The 22,735-nt window shown below is 39.7% G+C and overlaps 2 protein-coding genes across 7 annotated transcripts; both read right to left on the bottom strand.

The window, feature by feature from the left end:
• Positions 1-302: 302 nt before the first annotated feature.
• Positions 303-12,305, bottom strand: nim1ka (NIM1 serine/threonine protein kinase a). Of its 3 annotated transcripts, none has more exons than XM_067612855.1 (7): positions 12,045-12,305; positions 5,814-6,362; positions 4,830-5,195; positions 4,552-4,664; positions 2,957-3,078; positions 2,667-2,813; positions 303-2,422 (listed from the first exon to the last, which is right to left on the bottom strand). In XM_067612855.1, the coding sequence occupies exons 3-7, from the start codon at positions 5,138-5,140 to the stop codon at positions 1,667-1,669; spliced, it is 1,449 nt and encodes a 482-aa protein (XP_067468956.1). In that variant the 5' UTR covers positions 5,141-5,195; positions 5,814-6,362; positions 12,045-12,305; the 3' UTR covers positions 303-1,666. The 3 variants fall into 3 exon arrangements, with proteins under 3 accessions (XP_067468956.1, XP_067468964.1, XP_067468974.1); XM_067612863.1 differs by lacking the exon at positions 12,045-12,305 and adding an exon at positions 9,062-9,519; XM_067612873.1 differs by having other exon boundaries at positions 4,830-6,362.
• A 1,258-nt stretch (positions 12,306-13,563) lies between these two features.
• On the bottom strand, positions 13,564-20,501 carry znf131 (zinc finger protein 131). 4 transcript variants are annotated; one of them, XM_067612815.1, is made up of 9 exons: positions 20,373-20,501; positions 19,171-19,306; positions 18,986-19,087; positions 17,995-18,139; positions 17,738-17,846; positions 17,331-17,522; positions 16,410-16,788; positions 16,136-16,266; positions 13,564-14,621 (listed from the first exon to the last, which is right to left on the bottom strand). In XM_067612815.1, the coding sequence occupies exons 2-9, from the start codon at positions 19,286-19,288 to the stop codon at positions 14,112-14,114; spliced, it is 1,686 nt and encodes a 561-aa protein (XP_067468916.1). In that variant the 5' UTR covers positions 19,289-19,306; positions 20,373-20,501; the 3' UTR covers positions 13,564-14,111. The 4 variants fall into 4 exon arrangements, with proteins under 4 accessions (XP_067468916.1, XP_067468942.1, XP_067468934.1 ...); XM_067612841.1 differs by having other exon boundaries at positions 16,410-16,785; XM_067612833.1 differs by having other exon boundaries at positions 20,361-20,490.
• Positions 20,502-22,735: the final 2,234 nt, after the last annotated feature.

Below are 22,735 nucleotides of genomic sequence, written 5' to 3'. Positions count from 1 at the left end.
AGTACGTAGTCTTCGAGGGTCCTTCTGGGACTTGTAGTATACTACTGTACCATGTACTGTACGCATGACTGCTCAGCTTTCTGCACACACGTATGGCACCAAATACAACACATTAACACACAAGATCATTTTAAAATATTGTTTTAAACATTTTATATATATTTGTATATCATAATATATCATATTAATCTAGTTTTAATACAGAAAAAATACAGTGATATGATGCAATAAATTTGCTTGCAAAATGTGTGTCTGCACCATGGTCTGCACCTATATTTGCATTTACTGTTTTTTATTTGTTTTTGTTTTTTGTTTTTGTTTTTTAAGTAATAATATGATATACACATTCACACAAAGCATCATGACTTTTAAAATAAAAAAGAAAGGCTGATTCATTTTAAATTTGTATTTATTTTATTCAGCACATGAGCATGAACATGTCATTAGATGATAAAAAAAGCCTGATTAGTGAAACTCAGACCAAAATTGTTTGAGTTACTGATTTGCCACATTAGCAACTGATAACTTTGGTGGTTGGTATGTTGGTATTAGTTGCTTGATGTCATTTATTGACTTTTTTCAGGCCACAGGGAAAATACAGTGTGGTCATGCAGGTCAACCAGTCTAACAATAGGAACATCTCATAGAGATACATCAGATAAGAAGGTAAATGATAAATGGACTGCATCTATATAGCACTTTTCTAGTCTACCGACCACTCAAAGCGCTTTGCAACACATGCCAACATTCACCCACTCACACACATTCATACACTGATGGCAGAGGCTGCCATGCAAGATGCCAACCTGCTCATCAGATGAGTGTGATATAGCGCTTTACAATGTTTCTAATGCTCACTCACCCATTCACACACACACATTCACACACCAATGGCACAGCCATCGGGAGCAATTTGAGGTACCTTGCCCAAGGACACTTCAGCATGCAGACTGGAGGAGCTGGGGATCAAACCACCAACCTTCTGATTAGTGGACGACCCACTCTACCTCCTGAGCCCCACAGCCACCCCAAAAGGTAAGATGTTAAGTCTCTATTCATGTAATTACAAATATTAAGCAGTATCCTGAAAACAGTCGGTGTGGTTTCATAACATGATAGAAAACTAAGGCATCAAAGAAAAGTGCATTACATTAAAGACACCACATTTCATGCACTAACTGCATGTTTTACCATTTTATCTCCTCATCATAATGTCAGCTTTCTAACTCTTTTCTTTACAAATGCTACTTTTCATAATGTTTATTTGTGTTACAGCGCAACCAAGCACAGTCAGTATGAGCTATAGTCACCTGACCTACATAAACCAAATAAAAAATTATATATGCCAACTAATCATCATTATGTTTACTTAAATAAATTATGTTTCATAACATTTCCAAATCTCATGGGGATTACGAGTCCCTGTCAAAAGAGGAGACGATTATGATTCACTCGCAGCACCATTCTCACAGAGACTAATTTTACTTACTAGAAGAAAGATATTAAAATAAGAAATCCCAGATTTCAGGAACCAAGTGGGGTTACATACCATGATTTCAATTCATACTGCTGGACTGGAAAGCACTTTTTTATTTCTAATGAAATCCATGCAATCTCATCCCAGACTATAAAGTCTATTATTTCCAGAGCAAAGCAGAGCATTTTGTCACAGAATCACACAGAGTTTGGATGTGTGCCGTAAACTACGGTACACCTTTAGACGTTCCTTTTTACTCGTAGTTGGTCTGACTACCGGTGTGACCACAGGCATGCTCTCTACAGCCCGTCTCTTGTGGGCACGGTGCAGCAGGATCCTATAGACCCCTGTGATTGAGCTCCTGCAATCCTTCCCCTGGTTGTTAAGGATGTGTTCAGAGGTAATTCCTAGTGTCTCCAGTGCTGCTTTTACCTCCATCTCTTCTGTGTCCAGCTCAGATGGATCACTCTCTGCTAGGTGGGATGGGTCCAGTTTAAAGGGCTCCATGGCCCGTGGGAATTCCACAGGGAGCAGCCACTCGCAGCCCATCATCTGCTCCACTGTGCAGCGATCAGATGGTATAGGCTGGAGGATGCCCCTGATCAGCCTCTGGCACACTTCTGGCACCCAGGAGGGCAGAATGTAGGCCCCCTCCAGGATGCATCGCTTCAGTTTGGCTACAGTGTCTGCCCTGAATGGCATGGTGCCTGTCACCATAAAGAACAGCATCACCCCCAGGGCCCAGATGTCCACAAAGATGCCAATGTAATGCTCATCCCGAAAGAGCTCAGGAGCAGCGTAAGGTGGGGAGCCACAGAATGTGTTGAGTGTCTCATCGCGGCGACTCAACGTGCTGAAGCCAAAGTCACCCACCTTGACACAAGAGCTGCTGGTGTAGAAGACATTTTCTGCCTTCAGGTCACGGTGAATGATATTGTTTTCATGCTGTAGAACAATGAGAAACTGAATTATTTAAGTATCATCTTCATGATTATATGAAGTAAGACTAACTATGACTACAGGTGATAATATATTCCATTTATAGCAGTCGGTACAGGTTGTCATCTTAATGGTTATTTGACTATTAAGATTGTACTTAAATCTGACACAGGTTGTCTTTAGATTGATGTTTTCTTTTCTTTTGTTTCACTTACACATACCACTTCAATGTAAACTTATATGTGCTGACCATGTGCTTAACAGCAGAGAGGATCTGAGCGAAGACAATCTTGCCATCAGTGTCAGAAAGTTTCCCTTCTGTAGTTATCTTGGTGTAGAGCTCCCCTCCGCCTGCGTACTCCATCACCAGGTGTAACCGTGACAACGTCTCCACCACCTAAAGAGGGAGACGAAGGATAACACGGGTGAATGCTAAGACGCAGTATAGTGATCATTGAGACAGCCTCTTGGGATTGGATAAAGGTCATACATAATATAAATCAATATGTTTGAGTGTATGTGTGAGTGTATGAGTTAAACCTCATAGAGGCGTATGATGTTGGGATGGTGAAGTTTCTCCATGCTAGAAATTTCTCTGGACAGCAGCCTCTGGGTCTTCTGATCCAGCTTGGTTTTGTCTAGGATCTTTATGGCTACTTTGTCTGGTGATGGAGAGGGAGAAGACAGAAGTCAATGATCAGTGACACATGAAACACAGTATTATAGACACATTTATCCAGAGGAATCAGTTGTACAGACAGAAGTGGCATTTCAATACAAATTTGATAGGGAAAAGAAAATCAAACTCTCTTTTTTTTATTATTATGTAGGTGCTTCATCATTAAAATAACCCCATATTTCTGATAAATCATGCATTAGAAATCTTATGTACCTAGAAGAATAAAGAAAATGTAAGCCTGGTTCAAGCTAACAAACACAGAATTCCCCTTGCAGTAACCAGGCCTGATGCTCTGCTCTAGATAATTTGATGGAGGATTAGCTGTCCTCAGAAACCAATTTTCTTGATTATATTCTCCCAGGGGGTCAATTCTCACTTTTAGCTCTATCTTAAGAAGAAATTTGCTTTTGTAAGTGCAGGAAAATTGCTCCTTTCCTGTAATACTGCAAGGACTTCGGGTCTGAGAGGATTTGCGAGGTGAAGTCAGAGTGAAGATTAAATATGTCACGAACACACGGTGCTGGATTAGCTACACTGTCTTAAAATCAAATTAAATTTACCACCTCTAAAAGGGTCTTGGAGGAAAATGTAACACTTATATTATTTTAAGGGCCAATAAAGATCAAATTCACATATATCAAATTCAAACAACTGATATCTCGACTGTATTCATTTAAATGATTCATACAGAGGATTAAAATAGACCTCAGGTAACTGAATACAGAAAAGTTCTTAAGTGGCAAAATGGTGTTGAGATATCTAATTGTGAATCAGTATGCATTATTCAGCTTGGCATTTGGCTCCCCGTCAGCTGTGACATAGCTTTCAATAGGGGCATTCAAAATGCATTGCAGCTCATATTGTTTTTGGAGGTCTAAATGATACCACCTACACGTGCACACACACACATTCTTATTGCATGTGCACACACAGTACAGTGCACAGCATGGTACACACAGAAATACAGTCCAACACGTATAACCCTGCAGACGGAGCATGCACACACACACACACACACACACACACAGACTCATTCTCCTCTCTCTCTTTAGTCTTTGATGAAGCATGCAGCAATTTTAGCCGTCGCTAAGGAAACTGGAGATCTCTAATCAATCCATCTGTTCAAGGGCAGCAGACAGTCTGTCTCTTTGTGGTTGAATCAGCCTCCTGTTCAGGTCCACATCGCCTTGTTAGTGAATTGCTACATAAGGACACACTTGCTAGTGTTGCAGCCCATTGATGAAAACAGCTCATCAACCAAATTATCACTTAAGTCTAATAGAAAGTCAGAACAGAGAGAGAATGAGAGATTCAATGGATATTCCTTTAAAATGTTCCAGCTTCTATCAGTGATATCTTGTACTCTGTATGACTTTTATGTTCAGTTGATGTTTTAATTTGCTCCTGTACTCCTGTAAGTACAGTTGCATTTAATTTGTGTTCTGCAGTGTCTTACCTTTGGTGAGCGCATGAATTCCTAGCTTGACATGGGAGAAATTTCCACAGCCGATCTCTCCTCGAATTTTGTAAAAGCCGATTCTCCTGCCCACTGTTAGCTCACGGACCACCCTGCCATCAAATGACATGACAGAATATGTAACACAAAATGTTTTTTGCTCTACCACATACAGTGGAGCTGCCATAATAAAAATCTCAATAAAACACCTTAAAATGCACCAAATAGGTACCCTAAAATAACTTACAGCCATGCAGAAAAGCCCTCTTGATCCTTACCGATCATCCTGGCACATATCCAGGTTCAGTCTTTCCAATGGAGTGAGGCGGCGGATGGTGGCTCCCTCATCATCTGTGTTGATGTCTGAGCTGTCCTGGCGGCTCCAGCGACTGTACCTCTGGCCACCGGTAACTCCAGCTGTGCCTCCCACAGAACCTCCGACAGATTCTCCATTAGACTCCCCGGTGTCAGCCCCAGAAACTGAGTCGCTCCCAGCGGTGCCTGCTGCCCCCGACCCCCTCGAGCCTGCTGTCCGGGCCCCTGCTTCAGCCCCATCTGGGCTGCTCTCCGAGGGGCAGACAGCAGTCATCCTGCAAGGGACACCCAGGGTGAAGTGGGCTTAGCTTGTGGCTGGGAGTGGCAGACTGCACAACAGCGGAAAAAAAAGCAAAATCATTTTTTCTGTGGGTAATTTTTGTTGCATATTTCTTCACAGCAAACTGTGAAAATTATGGATTGCTCTAATGCATAATGATGAGCCTTGTCCCTATATGAAATGTATACCATTGCCTTTTAAAATATACCTAATTTAAACTTAAAGTCTTTATAATGATATGTAAAATTTGATCAGTCAAATTATATATATATACCTAACTGCTTTGCAAGACAACAAGAAGAACTACAAAATCGACAAGAACTACAACATATCAAAAACTTCAAGCCCATAATAATATTATGTCTTATTTTTCTGATCTAATCATATCAGATTAACAGCACATTGGTGTTGTGAGACTTTTATTAACTAAGAATTAACAAAGAATTACCTCCCGTTTTTATAATGTGTAGACAACAGCTTCAGTATTAGCCACATACAGAACACACAAACATAGCACACATACTGTAATGATAAAAAAATTTATGATGTATTATGATGATCCACTCATAAATGCAGAAAATGAATAAAATTAATTGTCACACTCTCGCCAATAGAGTCAATGTAAAAACATAAAGCACATTCATAAAAGACAAAAACTGTGACTTACCTTCAGATATATGAGCCATTTTTTAGAATTTTCAGTGTCCTTATCCAAATTTCATATCTGCTCAGAAAACTCAGTCAATAAATAAATGTTCTAAAATGAGTGTTTTCCTGTATTTCAACCACCAGTCTTTCCAAGAACCGCCAGTCCATGGACCAAAGCATATGCTGCCTCCAGATCTTCAAAAACCTGCTGCAGCTCAGAACTGGTCTTGCCACAATGGATCATCAGGGGCAATATGTCATGTGAATCTTCGATATGAATGTGAATCAGTCATAATCTGGTTCCATTTCAAGAATCAACAATGGTTGAAGCCTTACTTTTCCTTAGAGGAGGTGAGGAGGCTGGAGATGAGATAGATCATATGTTATCGGATTCATGCTCACTGTTGTCACTTACTGATGAGGTCTGCGCAGTTTTAAAGGGCTCTTTTGAGTCTCCAAGGTATAAATAGACCACAGGTTGAGGAGGAGGGAAGAGGAGCTGGATGAAGGGGGTTGGAGGAAAGAGGTTGAACAGATGATAGTGTCAGGGCACAGCGAGTGAGACAACCTGAAATAAAGCAAAAATAAATGTCATTTATTTTCATTTTTGTGCCCACGTTCTTTTCCTTTTGTTTTCTAATTCCTATATTTAACAGCTTAAGTGGTTACTTACTTCCTGCACTAATTCACCATTTTGGCATTTTTAAATGAACAGGCATCTGTGCAAAAGCACTGAAATCTTACTTTACAGCCCTCCATGTGAAAGCATTCATGTGCATATATCCATACAAGTGTGCCTCAGTATCTGCATGTGTGTCTGTTAGTGTGCATTGTAATCCTTATTTAATTTAGTGCTTGAGACCTGCTCCAATGGCAGTGCATGCTGAGGTTGCCTTGACAGCCAGAATAAACAAGAACCTCATCACTTTCTACCAAGAAGATACTATACTTTAACATCCTGAAAAACCAGGATGACTAATCTAGTTCATTTCAAATGCAGAATAAGAGCAAGGTGTACTCATGTGTGATGTGTGTGTGTGATGTGTGTGTGTGTGTTTGTGCGTGTGCGTTGGTGTAAAAGTTTGTAAGTAGGTGATAATTGCATGCCACTCAAGGAACAAAGCTCTAACAATGTCCCCTGACAGGGAAGAGAGAAAGGGTGAATCTGAGGTGAAAGTGAACCCTGATTTAACAGATATACGTATGTCCTCTACTAACAATTCAATTCAATAGAAGAAACAAATTACAATGTTTAATAACTCATATTATCTTTATCACCACCATATACAGCAATAGAAGAAATGTGGCAACTTTTTTTTTGCTACGGGTTAAGTTGTTTCAAAATTATACTGTAAATTGATCTAAATTGATCTAATTTAATCTAATCTCTGATCTAATTAATATTAGGTAAACTGATTCTCCATTATCTCTTAGTAGTGGTGTTCAACAGAGTAATAGCGTGCACACATGATACTTTCAACCAGCTTAAGTTGATTGTTCCACGATCAACCTGACACCTGAATTTAATATACTATATCATACATAAATACTTTACCTGCTGTACGTCCTGCCAAGTACTTAAACTACATGAGTGTTGCCACAGTCATTGTTTAAACTGTTGGCTATTGAACTAATGTCCCATCAACAAAAACAGGAAAATCAATTTTCCTTCAGTATTACACAAATTTGTGTTGTGCAACAAAATGTAATCTAATTATTATAAATGGTCTTTTATTTATGATGTTCACAAGAGGACATGATGTTGCATGCAGTGTGTATGGCAGGAGTAGAAATTCTCTCATTCATCTCTATATTAAGATGAATGACTCTATGTTAAAGCCTTGCAAGAAAATCAAAGCAATTCTCTTTTGTCAGGACTACAGTCTCCCAGCCTTCAAACACCTTCCTGCCAGTCTGCCATAATTATCTCAGCATTGATCTCAGGAAACCTAAAAGGACTTGCTGAGAGAGGAGAGGCCTCCACTTTACAGCACAAAGCAACAAGCCCTGAATATCAGTCTTTTATGTGTGCAAATAAAAAGACTAAAGGACAACCATGCATGAGAAAAACACATTAATAATGAGAGGAGAGCAAGAGGAGCTCTGGGACAAGATAACCATCAGGAATTTAGATTTCCGATAATCTGTCTTGTAACAGAGCCACTGCAGTGTCAAATAACTTATTTTGAACACAGTGAATCAATGATTTTAAGTTACTGACTGGATCTATTGATAATTACTTCAAGTGGAGCCTGGAGATGAGTATAGTTACCCATATTGCTTTGGGCTTTGCTTCCACTGAATAACAGATCTACTTGGTTGCTTGGTGATGGACACTGACTGGGTGTGTTTGTTTGTCTTTTTTTCAGGCTGAGGATAAGGCATCGACTGGCACTGAGTGTCAAGAAAGAGAGCACACAGTGCCACGTTTGCGGTTATACGGTGCTGCATTGAGCCTGAGAGTACCCATGTTAATTATGTGTGCCTGCAGACTGATGGATTCATACACACACCAGCACACACACAAAATCAGTGGAAGAATTGTAAACTTTATAAATACACTATCTGGCTCATACCTGTCTAATAAATTGACTAGTAAAGTAACTTGAATCATTTAGTCGTACTGATTTGCAGAAGTTCATTGTTTCTAATATTTTTATATATATATATATTGGCTGTTGGTCAGACAAAGTAAGCAATATGTGTCTGTTTTAAAGCTTCAAAACTTTAAGAGAGTATAGCCAAGAGTATATTGAAGTGGTGTTCGAAAGTTGAAGTTTGGTTGTTAAAAGTTGCATCAACCATTCTTAGTGCATTAGAAGATGCACTGACTCAGAGAGTGTAATCTCCATCACTGGGCTAATGCTGCTGATTTTGATGCCAAAAAATACAACCATATTGTGTATCACATCACTCTCCAAGCCAACAGCACAGGTGCAACCTTTAAATGAATAACATTTCTCAATAGCGGAGTGTGGAAAACATCCTGAACCAAATGTTCTTTTTTTAAGATTTTACTCTATTCCAAAGACATATTCATTAAAGAAACACTGCAACTTATCACTTTTGTCTACAGTAACATGATTATATTATAGACAGAATAACTTCTGTGAAAGCAATCTGAATAGTCCACTTTGTCGTTTCAAGTTGGAATAACACAGATGAATAACACATGCACTTGAATACGCTGTTTATCAGAAACACGTATAATTGTGCAAACAGCCAGCCCTTCATCAGTAAACACAAGCAGCTTATCCAAGAACTCACCAGACATCCGATCACTTGTTTGATCCCTTAAGGGAAGGAGGAGGATTTGCCTGATGCACTCTGCTGCTGAACACACTGCTAGCATCAGCAGCCTCTTCACACACTCCAACAACAGAAAACATGAGTGCCCATCCACAGCAGCTGTGGATCAAGAATTAGTCACTCTTTCCATCTAGACGCCTGTTTGTGCGTTTACTTAGACGAGGTAAGAGGAGAGAGGAGAGAGGAGTTGCTTCTTTCCAGCTTTGAAACATCTATCTGTAAAAGAGTCCCTCCTCTCTGTTTTGTCTTGTTTAACTGTTTTTTTTCTCCCTGCCTCCCATCGTGTCCATTCCCTCATTCCGCCTGTGCTTGTATCCCATTCTCTCTTTTTCACTGCTGTTATGCATTCAGACACAAAGGCAACACTCGCCCCAACGCACACACATTCACACACTTTCTCAGACAGACACATGCACAAGCACACTCACGTAAATACATACACAAAAGCGCGTGCACGCCGACAGTGAGCTCTCTCCACACAAAGCTCCAAAGTGTGTTATTTGAGACGTACGGCTGACGAGAATAAAGAGCTCAGCAGTGAAAGAGCTGCGACAATGAAGACTGCGGGCCCTAGGAACGGAGAGGCAGACCCCTCTGGAATCTATGGGGCAAATATTTCTCATTTCCAAAAAGACAGACTGACCTCTAAATCCCATCCCCCCCGACACACAAACGTACAAAGCACTCTGAAATAATTCAGACCTGCCTTTGCAGCATCAAGTGAAATTGATGATAAACACATGTGGTGGCAGTTTCTGTAATAAAAGACTCACAAACCACAGAATGTCCTTCTGGGTTTAATATCACATTTGCAAGCCCAGTACAAAACTATACTATACAATACAGATACAGAGAGCTGCTATCTTAGGTAAAGTACAAAGTCATGCTCTGAACAGTCCACTATTATACCCTCAGCAGAAAGATACAGCCGGCCTCCTCCTGTGAACTGTGTGTTATCTTTAGACACACAGTTCGCTATCGTACTTCTCAGCGGACAGTGCAGTTAGCCTTCTTTTCCTATGTCTACACAAACACACACATTCCGTCATTGTCCTTTCAACAGACAGGTGCTGCTGGCCTCTGTTATCTCTACAAAGTAGTTTCACTACACACAAGATCATAGAACATCACCAAAGTATAAGTAGTAAAGTATCAGAATACGTATAAGATATTGCATTTAAGTATACATATTGTATTTTTTCATTACAACAAACAATGCATATATCCACTGAGCAGCAGCATATCTACATGAGCAGGGCATCATACTACTCTTTCTGCACGGATTTTATATATATTTTGCTTTACTTTCTTCTTTGTATGTGAAAAGACTCATTCTCATTCATCATTGCTAACCTAATGCAGCTGTGTGTGCAGACACTGTTATAACCCATGCCTAACAATGCATAAAAAGTACCGTACAGCTCTTGCAGAGAGCGAAAGACAAAGAGAGCTTTAGATGTCTCTGAGGCCTTATCAAAGTTACCATGACACTGTTTACAGGGAGCACAATAACATAACAATGCTGTAGACACTGTGAATCCTGCATTTGGTGGCTCAAATCAGAATCTATTTGGTCATTTATTTCTTCCCGCAATAAAGAGCCATCTGAGTTTGGCATGTTCAGCACTTCAAAGAGGGTTTTCATCAAAGAAAGAACACATGGAGCACAATGTTTCATCTGCTCTAACTGATTGACCATCAAAAGAATAAAAAACAAGAGAAAATTTAATTCAGGCGGAAGTAAACACTGACACTGAAAAATATGGAAATGTATTCAGTTTCTAATCCAGGCCTATTCTGAATAGAAAGATTGAGATAGATTTGAAAATATTACTTTTATAAGGTAAAGATTGATTATCTGCTTATTTTTTCAATTAGGAAATAGGAACTTCTTGAAGTATGCCAAAAACACATGCATCATGTAGTTAAAGACACAGCATGTGGCATCCTGGTGGCTCAGTTTGACAAGACATGTAATGTAGGGTCATTTTGTCATCTAAATCTGTCCGGCTGAGTCATTCAAATGAATCTCCTCTCTCTCTCTCTTTCAGCAAACACAGAACACATACGATGCAAATAAATCAAAGTCAACACATTTTATATCATCACTAAACAGTTTCAGGCTGTTTACTCTCTGTTCCTAATAGCCTCAGACAAGTTTTTGGAATGACTCAACAAATAAATAGCTTTTCTCTGACACGCACATTTTATAATTTGTATCTGTGTAAGTCTTAACCTCTAAAAGTACAGAAGTGATCTATTACCCCCAGGTTAGATAGATGTTCACTAAAGGCTGCTTTCCAATCAGTCAAATTGTCCTGCAGACAAAAACTAGGTTATGATGGATGCTGTATAAAGACAGGTAAAGTGTGCAACAGGTGTTGGAGCCTAACTCCTTCTATCCGTTCCCTGGCATTATCTAGCCTGCTTGCTCAAAACAGGGGGTTAATCAGTAAATCATGATGGATCCCCAAAGCTGATGAACAGTGCATGTGCGTGCGTAACTGCCAGGTGAGGCACTGATCCCTTTCAGGAGTGATGCGTTGAATTAAAACGGCCACCGTCATTACGAAATGAGACGACAATATAAGAAAATAGCTGGTGACATTGTAAAAAAAAATGGATTTTTACCCTCATGTTATATGATATGAGCTATATACCACCTTAATATATACATTTAAGAGAAGCTGCTCGCCAACCGGGATATAATATCTTGTAATTGTGATGTGTTAGACTTTATACGTTTATTCTCGCAAACGTGCAAGCTTTCCACACACAAATAAACTTTCGAGTAATTAAATCATGGGGTGCATCCCTTAACTGATTTGTCTATCTGCGTCCAGTTAACACCTCCTCGCAGCAGGCCATTCCCTATGAGCCAGCGCATTTCCTATTATAATCCTATCAGAACCAAAAGACCGCAAAGATTTGTGAATCTTACCTTGATAAATACCTTCATGGAGCCGTGTCGATGAGCTTTACCGATTTCTCTGTAAAAATCATCTTCTCGGGTGCCGGGTGACATTGAGCGCACCGGTTCTGTTGCAGCTGCTCCCCGGTGTTGAGTCTGTCGCGAAGGAAATCCGCTTGACTGGCAGGTCAAACGACCAATCAGTGGCGGTCTGAGGAGTCCACTGTGCAGCTTTTATCCAATCAGAAACAAGAATTGCAGATCAAGCCGCAGGAGCCCTCTAGTTCAGTACCACAGGAGCTGTCCAGTGTGTGAGATTCTCCAGGTAACCCAACCTGTGTGTCACCATGGTCGCTGGTCGGGCTATTAGCACGACACGGGGCCAAGATGGGGTCAGAGGACCAACAGGGACACTGACAGGATTCCCCAAAGTGCCCTGGTGTGACCAACATCTCGACCAAACTATTCTCAGAGAATACATAGGGGCGACTGTTTGCTGATGAGGTTTATAGGGGGCAAAACTTCATCAAATCTGGTTCATAATGTATATTCTTTACATGTATATGTGTATATTCTTGATAAACAGACCTTGAGACACCCAGGTTACAAATACATACATACATTTACTTTGACATGGTTGCAGCTGTGCTCTGACAGGCCTTTGATGTACAGAAATGTATAAATGAACAAGTGAGACCTTGAGTTGAGATTCTCATCTACTATTTCCAAGATCAAGAATGTTAACTGTCAAATCTCAAATTTCGGAACATGGATGAGAAGTCCTAAAAGGGCCCGGCATAATGAAGTTTGTTTTGCTCAGTTGACATGCAAATCGCCACCTACTAAATCCAGGCAGATCACCTCTTCAACCCCTGTACTTGGTAGGATACAGCCGTGGACAGCTGTGAAAGGAAGAGCTAGAATAAACCTCCCCAACAACAATCAAGTGTGCAACTGGAGAACAGATTTGCTCCCCTGTTGCAGGACCCTGGATCTCCATCTGATGACGTGAATAAGACAGAAGGTTATCCTGAAGTTAAGATGCGATGCCTTATATATTCTGTAAAACTAAATTCTGTAAAGTAATTCTATATCACAGCTAAATCTGTTTCATTCAGGTTTTTAGATGAAAACTTTTTGCCATCCATCCATCACGAGTCTTATGTGACATCCTCTCATGATCCCCACCAGCTCTATCTAGCACTGATGCAGGCCTCCTGGACGAGTGGCAAACGTCTACTCTACATCTACAATCCAGTTTTTTTTTTCTTTTTACTGTACAGAATTGCTTTTCATAACTTTATTTCTTTGAGAAACTTCAACACCAGCATTCTAATATTGTTTTAACAAACAAGACTTTGCCTTTTCAAATTTCCTGGTTTATGGGCATGAAGGTCTGAATTACACACACCACCTTGGTCAAGGAAAAAAACAAAACTAAATGTGTTACAAAAAAAAAAAAAAAAAAAAGTCATTCAATTTCTCTACACCATGGCCAAAATTTTTGCAAGATAATCAAAATCTCAGTGGATGGATGCAAGACTTGTAGTCCACTCAGGAAACAAAGTTTATTCCATATATTTTTCCTACAAAAACACCAGAATTCCATATGAAAAATGAGCTTGAACAAAACCGTAGCATTAGCACTGAGGGACATCAGCACAATGCATAGGCTGATACACAAGTTGCAATGAGAACATTTCATTCATTCATTCATTCATTCAAATTGTCTTGGCAAGTGACCCAAATTAAAAGATCACAGTATCATTTTAAGGAAAAAAAAAAAACACATGAAATTGGATCGAAGCACTGAATAGTCATCTGAAATATGTGATATGATGGCAAAGAGCTTTGAAATAAATACAGCATCATTAGCAAAAAATATATATATCTCTGTCCATATTTCAGAGTTCAAAGAGTGAGGGTGGTGGGACCCAGGTTATTCACAACGTGATGGCAGACAGCAGGATATTGAGGCGACATGCTGCGTCCCACATGCAGGTGTCTGTATTAAGAATAAGATGTCAGCTACAGGACACTGCAGCCATTCTAAAAGTTGTGTCCTGCAGGTCATTTACGACTGTCATTTTCACATTTTCATACAGCCACTGCTTGTTCTGCTTCCTCAACGTTCACCGTCCCACCCTCCATCTCTACTTCCACCTGAGAGTTCACCACCTGCTGCCCGTCTACTTCGGTTGTAGTAACGTGCACCACTTGGATTTGCAACCCAGCCTGCTTTAATCTCTCCACATCCTCCTCACACATCTCAGCCACTCCTCCGTCCTCCACCACAACTGTTGTGGTTTCCCCCATCTCCATCACATCTACGGGTTCCACTGTGACGTGTTCCACCTGGATTCCGTCGTCCAACAGGACTGTTTCTGCTCCCTCTATGTTCTGTGTGGCTATGGTGAGGGCTGCGGTGGCAGGAGAGTCGGTGATTACCAGTTCTTCGATCGAATGAACATCTTTGAGATGGGCCTTCAGGTCTTTGGTGTGGGTGAACCACAAGTCGCACATGGTGCAGTGATTGGGCTTGACCCCTGTGTGGCTCACTAGGTGGTCTTTGAACTGGTCCCAGCTGTTGAACACACTACTGCAGACCTGATGGAGGAGAAAACAGTTGGTCATGGGTACAGAAGAAAGAAAGGACCAGCAGCATTTTTCCTGTGAGTAAAATAAGAAGATTCTAGGAAGTGAAGATAAATAATGTGGGCTATAAAACATCATCAACAGTGAAAAATGCTGATCACAATATCCTGTAACCCAAGTGAGGGCATCGTTTGTGTTGTTTTGTCACTTCAGCATCCAAAACCCCCCAAAATATTCAATTTATGACCAAGAAAAGCAACAAATTCTCACATCAATTATCGGGCATTTTTAACTTGCAAAATGACTTCAATAATAAATTCTGAGAAGTTGCAGATTACTTTTCTGTCTATCAAATTATCAATTTATCAACTAATCCTTGCAGCTTTACTTCATTCTTTTATTTACTTGTACCCACTTCACTCTGGGTACACAATAATATAGGAAAACATTAATGTAAAGTTGTGATGCTGGCTAGATTTTCTTAAAAAAAAAAAAAAAAGAGCTGTATAGTTATAGTCAGTTATCACCTGCCAAGCCTTACCTACCTACACTACTTCTAATTTAGTCAACTAAAACCACTTTAAGTCATCCTTTCAAACATAATGTCAACCTTTTTTATTAGAATCAAACCACTGAGGATCACACCGGCATCTAAGCGGATTTGCAGGTACTTTAATGTGCTGCAGCTGAGCAGCTAATTAGCTAACTAGCCTGCAAACTGATGTTAACTGTGTACTTTTCCTTGGTTTGTTTGGTCTCTTGTTCAACAAGCTAAGGTGCAGGACAAGATGTACTCATGTTCATGTTTGTAAATTAGATAAGAAGGAGACGTGCATTTTTCTTTTTAAATTAGATAAGAAGGAGACTTTAGCAGGAAAGCTAATATGGGTTGTTCAGAGTCTGTGACTTTGTGAGGCAGGCTGCTGTTTGGTTCAGTGTGACTGTGTGCTCTGCCTATAACAGAACTCTGACTCCATCTATGCAGACAAATAACGTAGGGTGCTCTGTTGACTTAATGCAAAACTAACGTGTGCCATCATAAAACCATAAAATATAAATTACAGAACGGATATGTATGCTGCAATGGACAGGCCTTCTGTTGCCCTGTGCAACTGTATTATATAGAAAAATATTAATATCAAATATGCACTCAGTATAGGCCGATATCTGATATTAAAATTACTTAGATTAGGAGCAAACATTGATTGAGTCATCCCTACTATAGGATTGTCAAAAAAAAAAAGCTGAAATTAAATCACAGCAGGATGTGATTCAATTCTTTTTACCCGATGAACATATGAACGCATAAAGAAAACAGTATCCCATATCCTTGTTAAAGTATATACTGTATGACAGTGCACGCAGTATTAGTTCATTATTCAATACATTAGTCTGCACACTGAAAAAGGTATTGATCAAAAATGTCTGTGCATTTTGTTTTAATGAGTTAGATGAGTATAAATACATTAACATAATGTGCGCTGGTAGGGGAGTGATTAATGGCTTTGCTTCTGGACAGACTGTACCTGGCATTCATAGAGTTTTTTGCGTCCTTTCTTGGCTCCAGCCCCATTCTGACAGGCTGCCATATGGCACTTCAGTGTGCTGTTTCTTGCAAAACGCTCATGACAATCTGGACACTCATAAGGCTTTTCACCTACAGAAAAAAAAAGACAAGCATGTATTTCTATGCTAGATTTGTAAAAACAGATCTATGATACATGATTAGAAATGTACTAAGTTGAGTTATTTGCATTAACAAATCTAACATAGCAACAGTTTTATTTTTTTCATTCTCACCAGTGTGCTTCCTCAGGTGCTCCTTAAAGTGGCCGAAGTGGTCAAAGTGCTTCTTACAGTATTCACAAACATGCACTTTCTTTTGGGGTTTCTGGTTTCGAGACAGCTCCTCGGCATCGAAATGAAACGTGCTGATGTGCTGCTTTAAGGCGCCCTCCCGCGTGTAGGCTTTACCGCAGTGGTTGCACACATGGGGCTTTTCCAGCATGCCCAGGTGTGTTTTCAAGTGCTGTTTGAGGTGGTAGTACAACTTGAAGCTGCGGTCACACTTGGTGCAGCGGAACACGTTGTCCACTTGAGAAATCTGGACCTCTACGACCTCCACGTTCTCCAGCACCTTGGAAGCAGTCACTGTTTCTTCCTGATACACGACCTCCTGCTGAGGACAGACATAATAACCTTTTTGGTTAATCCTTTCACTTTTATATCTTATACATCCATAGTTTACCAATTAAATTAACTGATGACTAAGTTTAAACACACACAATGATTTTCTTCTTCCTTTGTGAACAAATCAATTATGATATTTATTTTGATGACTCATTACTACATGCATTGTCATATTTCATCGTTTTTGTTAAGTAATGAAAGGATGTGACACTGCTACAATTACTCCATGGACTAATCCCATAATTTATATAATTTGTCTACCGTAGTACTAACAGCTAAAGCGTATATTTAGATGCAATTCTCTTCACCTTCTGCCTTCATTCATATTAATAGTAATCATTCAATGTAACTCAGTATAATTCTGAACCAGTGAAGTGTGAGGAACTGCACTGTATACTGTCTTTGCTAACAGTGAGAAGCAGGTTGAGTCATTTGAACGGGTCCAATGGGTTGAGTATAGCCGTTTGCTGTCTGAAAGGCGTATGAGTACAATAATATACTCTCTAGAGAATGAAACTCAAGTCGATATACCTCTTCTATTCCTCCTTTCTTGATGACCTGTAGCGCAGGTTCCCCTTGCTGATACTTGCTGGTTATGTCAGCAAGCAGAGCCAAAGCAGAGTCATCTGACGCAGCCTGGGCGTTCTTCGCTGCATCAACCACCTCCTCCAGTCCTGACTCCTCCACCTCAATAGCGCCTTCCCCTATCACTTCAATCTCCACCTGGACAACATTGGACATATTCAGTGCTGAGAATTAAAATGTGCGGAAAAATGAAGGGTCACTTGTGTTTAGTTCATACATTAGACAGCTGTAACACCAAGGATGGATGGTAGTGAGGCGGTGGAAAAACGCAGCCAGTCACTGAAAATTCACATTGCCCTCTGCTTTGCAAGGAACTACATCTGTATCACTGTGACTACCATGAACATACTAACCTGTTCCCCATCCACTGAGGGTAAGGTTTCTGTAATCACATTAGATGTCTCAGCAATCTTCCTCTTTTTACCTTGGTTCTTCGTTGTCACCGAGGGATTCTCATTTATCCTGCAAGATAATACGTAGTTTATACTTCACAATCCTCAACCAATTTATTTCCAGCTCATAAAATACCATTACATTAACATATGACATCGATTAAATCAGATAGTGAAACAATTTAGCTTTTAGAGCAGTGACAGGTTTAAAGTCTCACTTATTGTTGAGTGCCTTGATGGCTTCCTGCATCTGGAGGTATTCAGCAGCCTTCCAGACATCGTAGGCCTCCTCTTCTCCAGCTACAGCTAGTGTAGCTGTGTATGTGAACTCCATCAGCTGGCGAAAGGCCATGTTACTCACTCCTGTCAGAGTATGACAAAGCAGCAGTGGTGAGTAACAGTTGTTCTACACAACAGTAATAAAGACAGAAAAATAAACTACAACCTGTGATTCTTAGTAGCACACGTTTGGAAAATAAAACCAATTTAGTTTGTAGACCAGCAATAACTAGTAGACTGAAAATGTTTGATTTATCAAACTAACTCTAATATATAATGCCACATTGTCATTTTATGGTTATTATTATGTTTAAGATAAATCATGTAATATTTTTAATGCCACATTAGCTTGAGAACATACATAATAAAAGAAATTTGTATTACATTTCAATAGTTTTGGCCTATAGTCTCAATCAAAAGTTTGGACACACCTTCCCATTTATCTTAGTTAAGTTCCAATCAATTATAACATTTTACTTTACTTGCTGGGAATGTGAAAGTTCTTCTAGAAGTAGCAAAAGTAAGGCAAGCAACACAGGCTTTCAGACAATCATACATGATGCAAATAAATCTCCATTTATATTCAAATCTTAAAGCTGCTTATTTGGAAGTGGAAACTGTAGCGAAAGTTCACCAAATGTCTGTTAGAATCATTTATGGCTTCGTAAAAGTGCATTTTTGCAAAACTACTGTTATTATGGCAGGTCAGCACTGATCCATTGGATGTTGGATGTTAACAACAGACAGTTTTGGTAATAACTTTAACATCACCATTGTTTTCACTTCCAAATATATGTTTTTGATAATAATAACTTTATTTGTATAGCACTTTTCAAAAACAATGTGCTTCACGGAGCAATGGTCTCCCTGTATTCACTCTAAGCATGTATTTGATTTATCATATTTTCAGAATTTCAAAACACAGAATACCTTCAATCTCCACCAGTGGCTCCTGGGTAAAATCCTGGAAGAACTTGTGGAAAAACTGACTGCACGCTGCCAACACTGCTTTATGGGCTCTGAACTGGTGTCCTGTCAGTGAAAAGGGACATGGAAATAGTTTAGCAACTCCACTAAGACAACACACAGATGACCTATAAGGTATGTCTACTTACCATCCACAATCAAGGTAATGTCTGTAAACTGGTCTAACTGCCGTTGTTCATTAAGTTTGTCCATCATGACTTTGTAATGGGCCGGGAACTCACTGCCTCCGTCCGCCTCAGCCGCCATTATTCAGCCAATCCTTTTCTACAATGAACAGAGGAAGATACACATGCAATTTCTAATATTATTATTGAAAAGTAACAAAGTTGTTACCCAAACCCTCCACCCAAAAGCTGATGACAGTTTTTTTTCCCCAATGTTTTGCATTTTTAGAAACAATAACACATCGTATTGAGCATAGGTAACACCAAAACTGTATTTCCTTTTGCAAAACAGGAATGCAAAAAAGGTGTTTTGTTCTTAAAACTCCAATCAACAAACAGAAAACTCTTTCTAAACGGAGCAGAAAGAAAAAACAACCTACTTTTCAATGTAGTAGATCAAATCATAAGCTGACACTTGCAGTACTTAAGGTGTCACACATGACTGGAAATAATTATAAACAAAATACACCAGGCACTGCTGATATTACATCTAAGCAACGGTTGTAAACAAGGACTAAATTATCTTTGGTTCCAAAAAAGTGTAATTATAAATCGACTGATATACATTATAAATGGTAAATAACACACTTTACTGGGCATAAAGGCTGAAAAAAACGAGGAAATGAAGAAGAGGGCCCATGAGAAGCACTTTATTATTATAGACGGTTACACGTTACGTCGGAATTTCCGAAATACAGTCAACAAATAAAAACTCTAAAAAAATCCTGCTAAAGGCTAGGATTGGTTCCTAATGTGCCAGTCAAGAAGACAGACGAATAATTCAACTGATGATCCAACACATGTAGCAGCAGCTTTGCTACTTTACTCGGTGTTAGCTTAACGTTAACTAGCAAGGACGCAATCCCACACGGAAGAACAAAATGAGCCATTTCAAACACCCGAGAGATACGTTTATCCAGGACCCGACTTACCAGGACTAGAAAAGCCTATGTAATCGTTCTCATAATGTAACACGGCCGAAATAAACATACTAAGACACCAAAGTGTTGCAGGTAACGGGCCTCTTAGCATGCTCGCCATTTCGCGTTTGACAATCAACATTACGTCATCAAACCGCGCATTAAAATACACTTTTCCCAGACAGATTGCCCGATTATAACCGCCGTGGGTCAAAATATGCGTTAAAAACCCACCGGTGAGCATACCTCAAGTTCGGTTACGCTGCTCAATAAAGTTGTTTTGCGATAGTATTTCCTTCGACGCATGTACCACTGTTCTACTCTCGCTGCTCCAAAAAGGGCGGTCGTTTAACGCCCGGGCCTCAGATTCCCAGAAGTCATTGCAAACTCAAGGACGCCGGGGAGCGTTGCTTGGTGACAGCCGAGCGTGGCAGGCGTTTACATGTTCTTCCTATCAGCTGCTATTAGCAACTATTACGAAAATGAATCATGTATTTAATTTAGACGTGCATTAAATGATCATCTGAAAGCTACTATTTCGTTTATAGCAATAATACCAACAACATTGCGTATGCACCATCAAAATAAACCAAATCATTTGCATCATGTGCCTGATTAATCTGTTTGGGGGACCCTGTTGCCTCCTTGTTCCCATCAAAAATTAATGTACACAGAACATTATCGATTCCATTATTATAACAGTATAGTTTCATTATTATAACAGTATAGTCTACTAACTGCATGGCCCCAGGACTATCTGTCAGTTAACAGCCTATTGTATTTTAGTGGTGCAAAATCCCAAACACATTTGCAAGAAATCGAATCACCAAAAAGCAACCTGACACATAGTAAGTACATAGTAAACCGGGGGCATTTGGGACCAGGATAGAGGTCTGAGGCATCACCCAGCTTTACACAAGGTTGAATTTTGGAGGCTGCACCAAACCACCAAAAAATGCTGCACCAAAAAGTGTTGGATTTTTTATTTGCTGATAAAAGTTTCTGAGACATTGTGCCATCTGAATCACCTTCTAGTGAAAGGGTATTTGGTTTGGCCTTGTGTGGATTCATTTTATCAATTAAAATCTTTTGAAATTGACTGACATGCATTGTGATATCTCATGCAGGTTAGTGTGCCCTGATAAAAGCACATAGGCACTGTGCCAGACACTGTAAATGAGTTACACTGAGTCATAAAATAAAGTTAGTTCTGGTAGGACACTCTATGTCACATCATGCTCTGCTATATCGGCAGACAGCTACACCATAGATGCCACATCTCACAGCACTGATCAAGTGGTGTTTTATAGACACTGGTACCTATACATACACTTTGTACACTAATGCGATAAGTGCTCCCTTCATGCTGCAATGTCGCTGGTGTATTCCAGGAGCGAGAAGCACCCTAAAGAGTAAAACCATAGCACCAAGTCAACCGAGTGAATGGCTTGAGTATTTCTGACCAAAACTCCTGGAATCAGAACAAACTGCAGAAAATTAACTATTCCACTCAACTTCAGTAAATGATGCTCAGAGTCTGAACATATAGTGGTTACTCTTTTAGAGATATATGGGGAGTGGACACAATGCAGGAACACCTTCAACACTGGCAAATTCAACCCAACAACACTGACAAAACAAGCCTAAAAATCATAATTCAGATGAACAAACACCTCTCTAACACAGTTACAACAACAGGCTGCAAATGCCATAATTACTGCTAGGTTAATTGTATCAGATTGCTTGATACTATGCAGGAATTATTCTTATTATGTCTATCTGACGTAGGGCTCTCTGTAGATTCAGATAAAGTAATATATAGTATATATAGATAAAGTAATATTCCTCAGTCTAACTGCCATTTGCATTTCTTTGTTTACTCATTGTACAACAAGACTAGCAAAGTAGTCGACATTTGTCAGCCTTATTAAAATTGCACTGGCCTTTGACCTCAGCTATTTCATAACAGCACTCTCACTGATCTGAACTGCACGACCTATTTCTGCAGACAGACACCCACAACTGGTTGATTGGACTTTGGAGGCTGTTTACAGATTTTTTTATATTCTTGAACTGTTGATGCAGTACAAATTACTGTCATCTTTAATGCTAAATAATATTGTCCTCCTACCGCTTTCTGTGTTTATTCAACAGCAGAATATTTTCTCAGAAATACTTAAGTTACGCCACATGTTGGATGAGCTCAGTCCAGCTGTGTTTGTGTGGACTTTGCAGAAACATGCTGGAAACCGACCAGAGTTCCACCCTCTGTCCTTTTTCATTTCCTGTCTCTCAAACCGAATTACGCAATGTTTTTGCACCCTCTCTAGTACACACACTCTATAATATACTGTCATATTTTTTTTATGTATCTTTTATGTATAGTAATGTAATTTACAATGCATGCATGCATCTCCAGGACTGACACAACCTAACCAGCCATAATAAAGAGGCTACTCTCTCTCCTAACACTACTCTCTTAAAGGAATTTGTCAAGCTGCCAGCAGCTACCAAACATTTTCCATAAAAAACCTCTCTTGTATACCTTTGACAAAGGGATTTCATGTAGAGTGACTTTTTAAATTTGAAGAAAGTGTAAGCATCAGCAA

Source organism: Thunnus thynnus, chromosome 2 (genome assembly GCF_963924715.1).
Source record: "Thunnus thynnus chromosome 2, fThuThy2.1, whole genome shotgun sequence".
In the NCBI taxonomy this organism is placed as follows: domain Eukaryota; kingdom Metazoa; phylum Chordata; class Actinopteri; order Scombriformes; family Scombridae; genus Thunnus; species Thunnus thynnus.
Note: the sequence above shows the minus strand (reverse complement) of the source record. Positions and strands in the feature narration are given on the sequence as shown.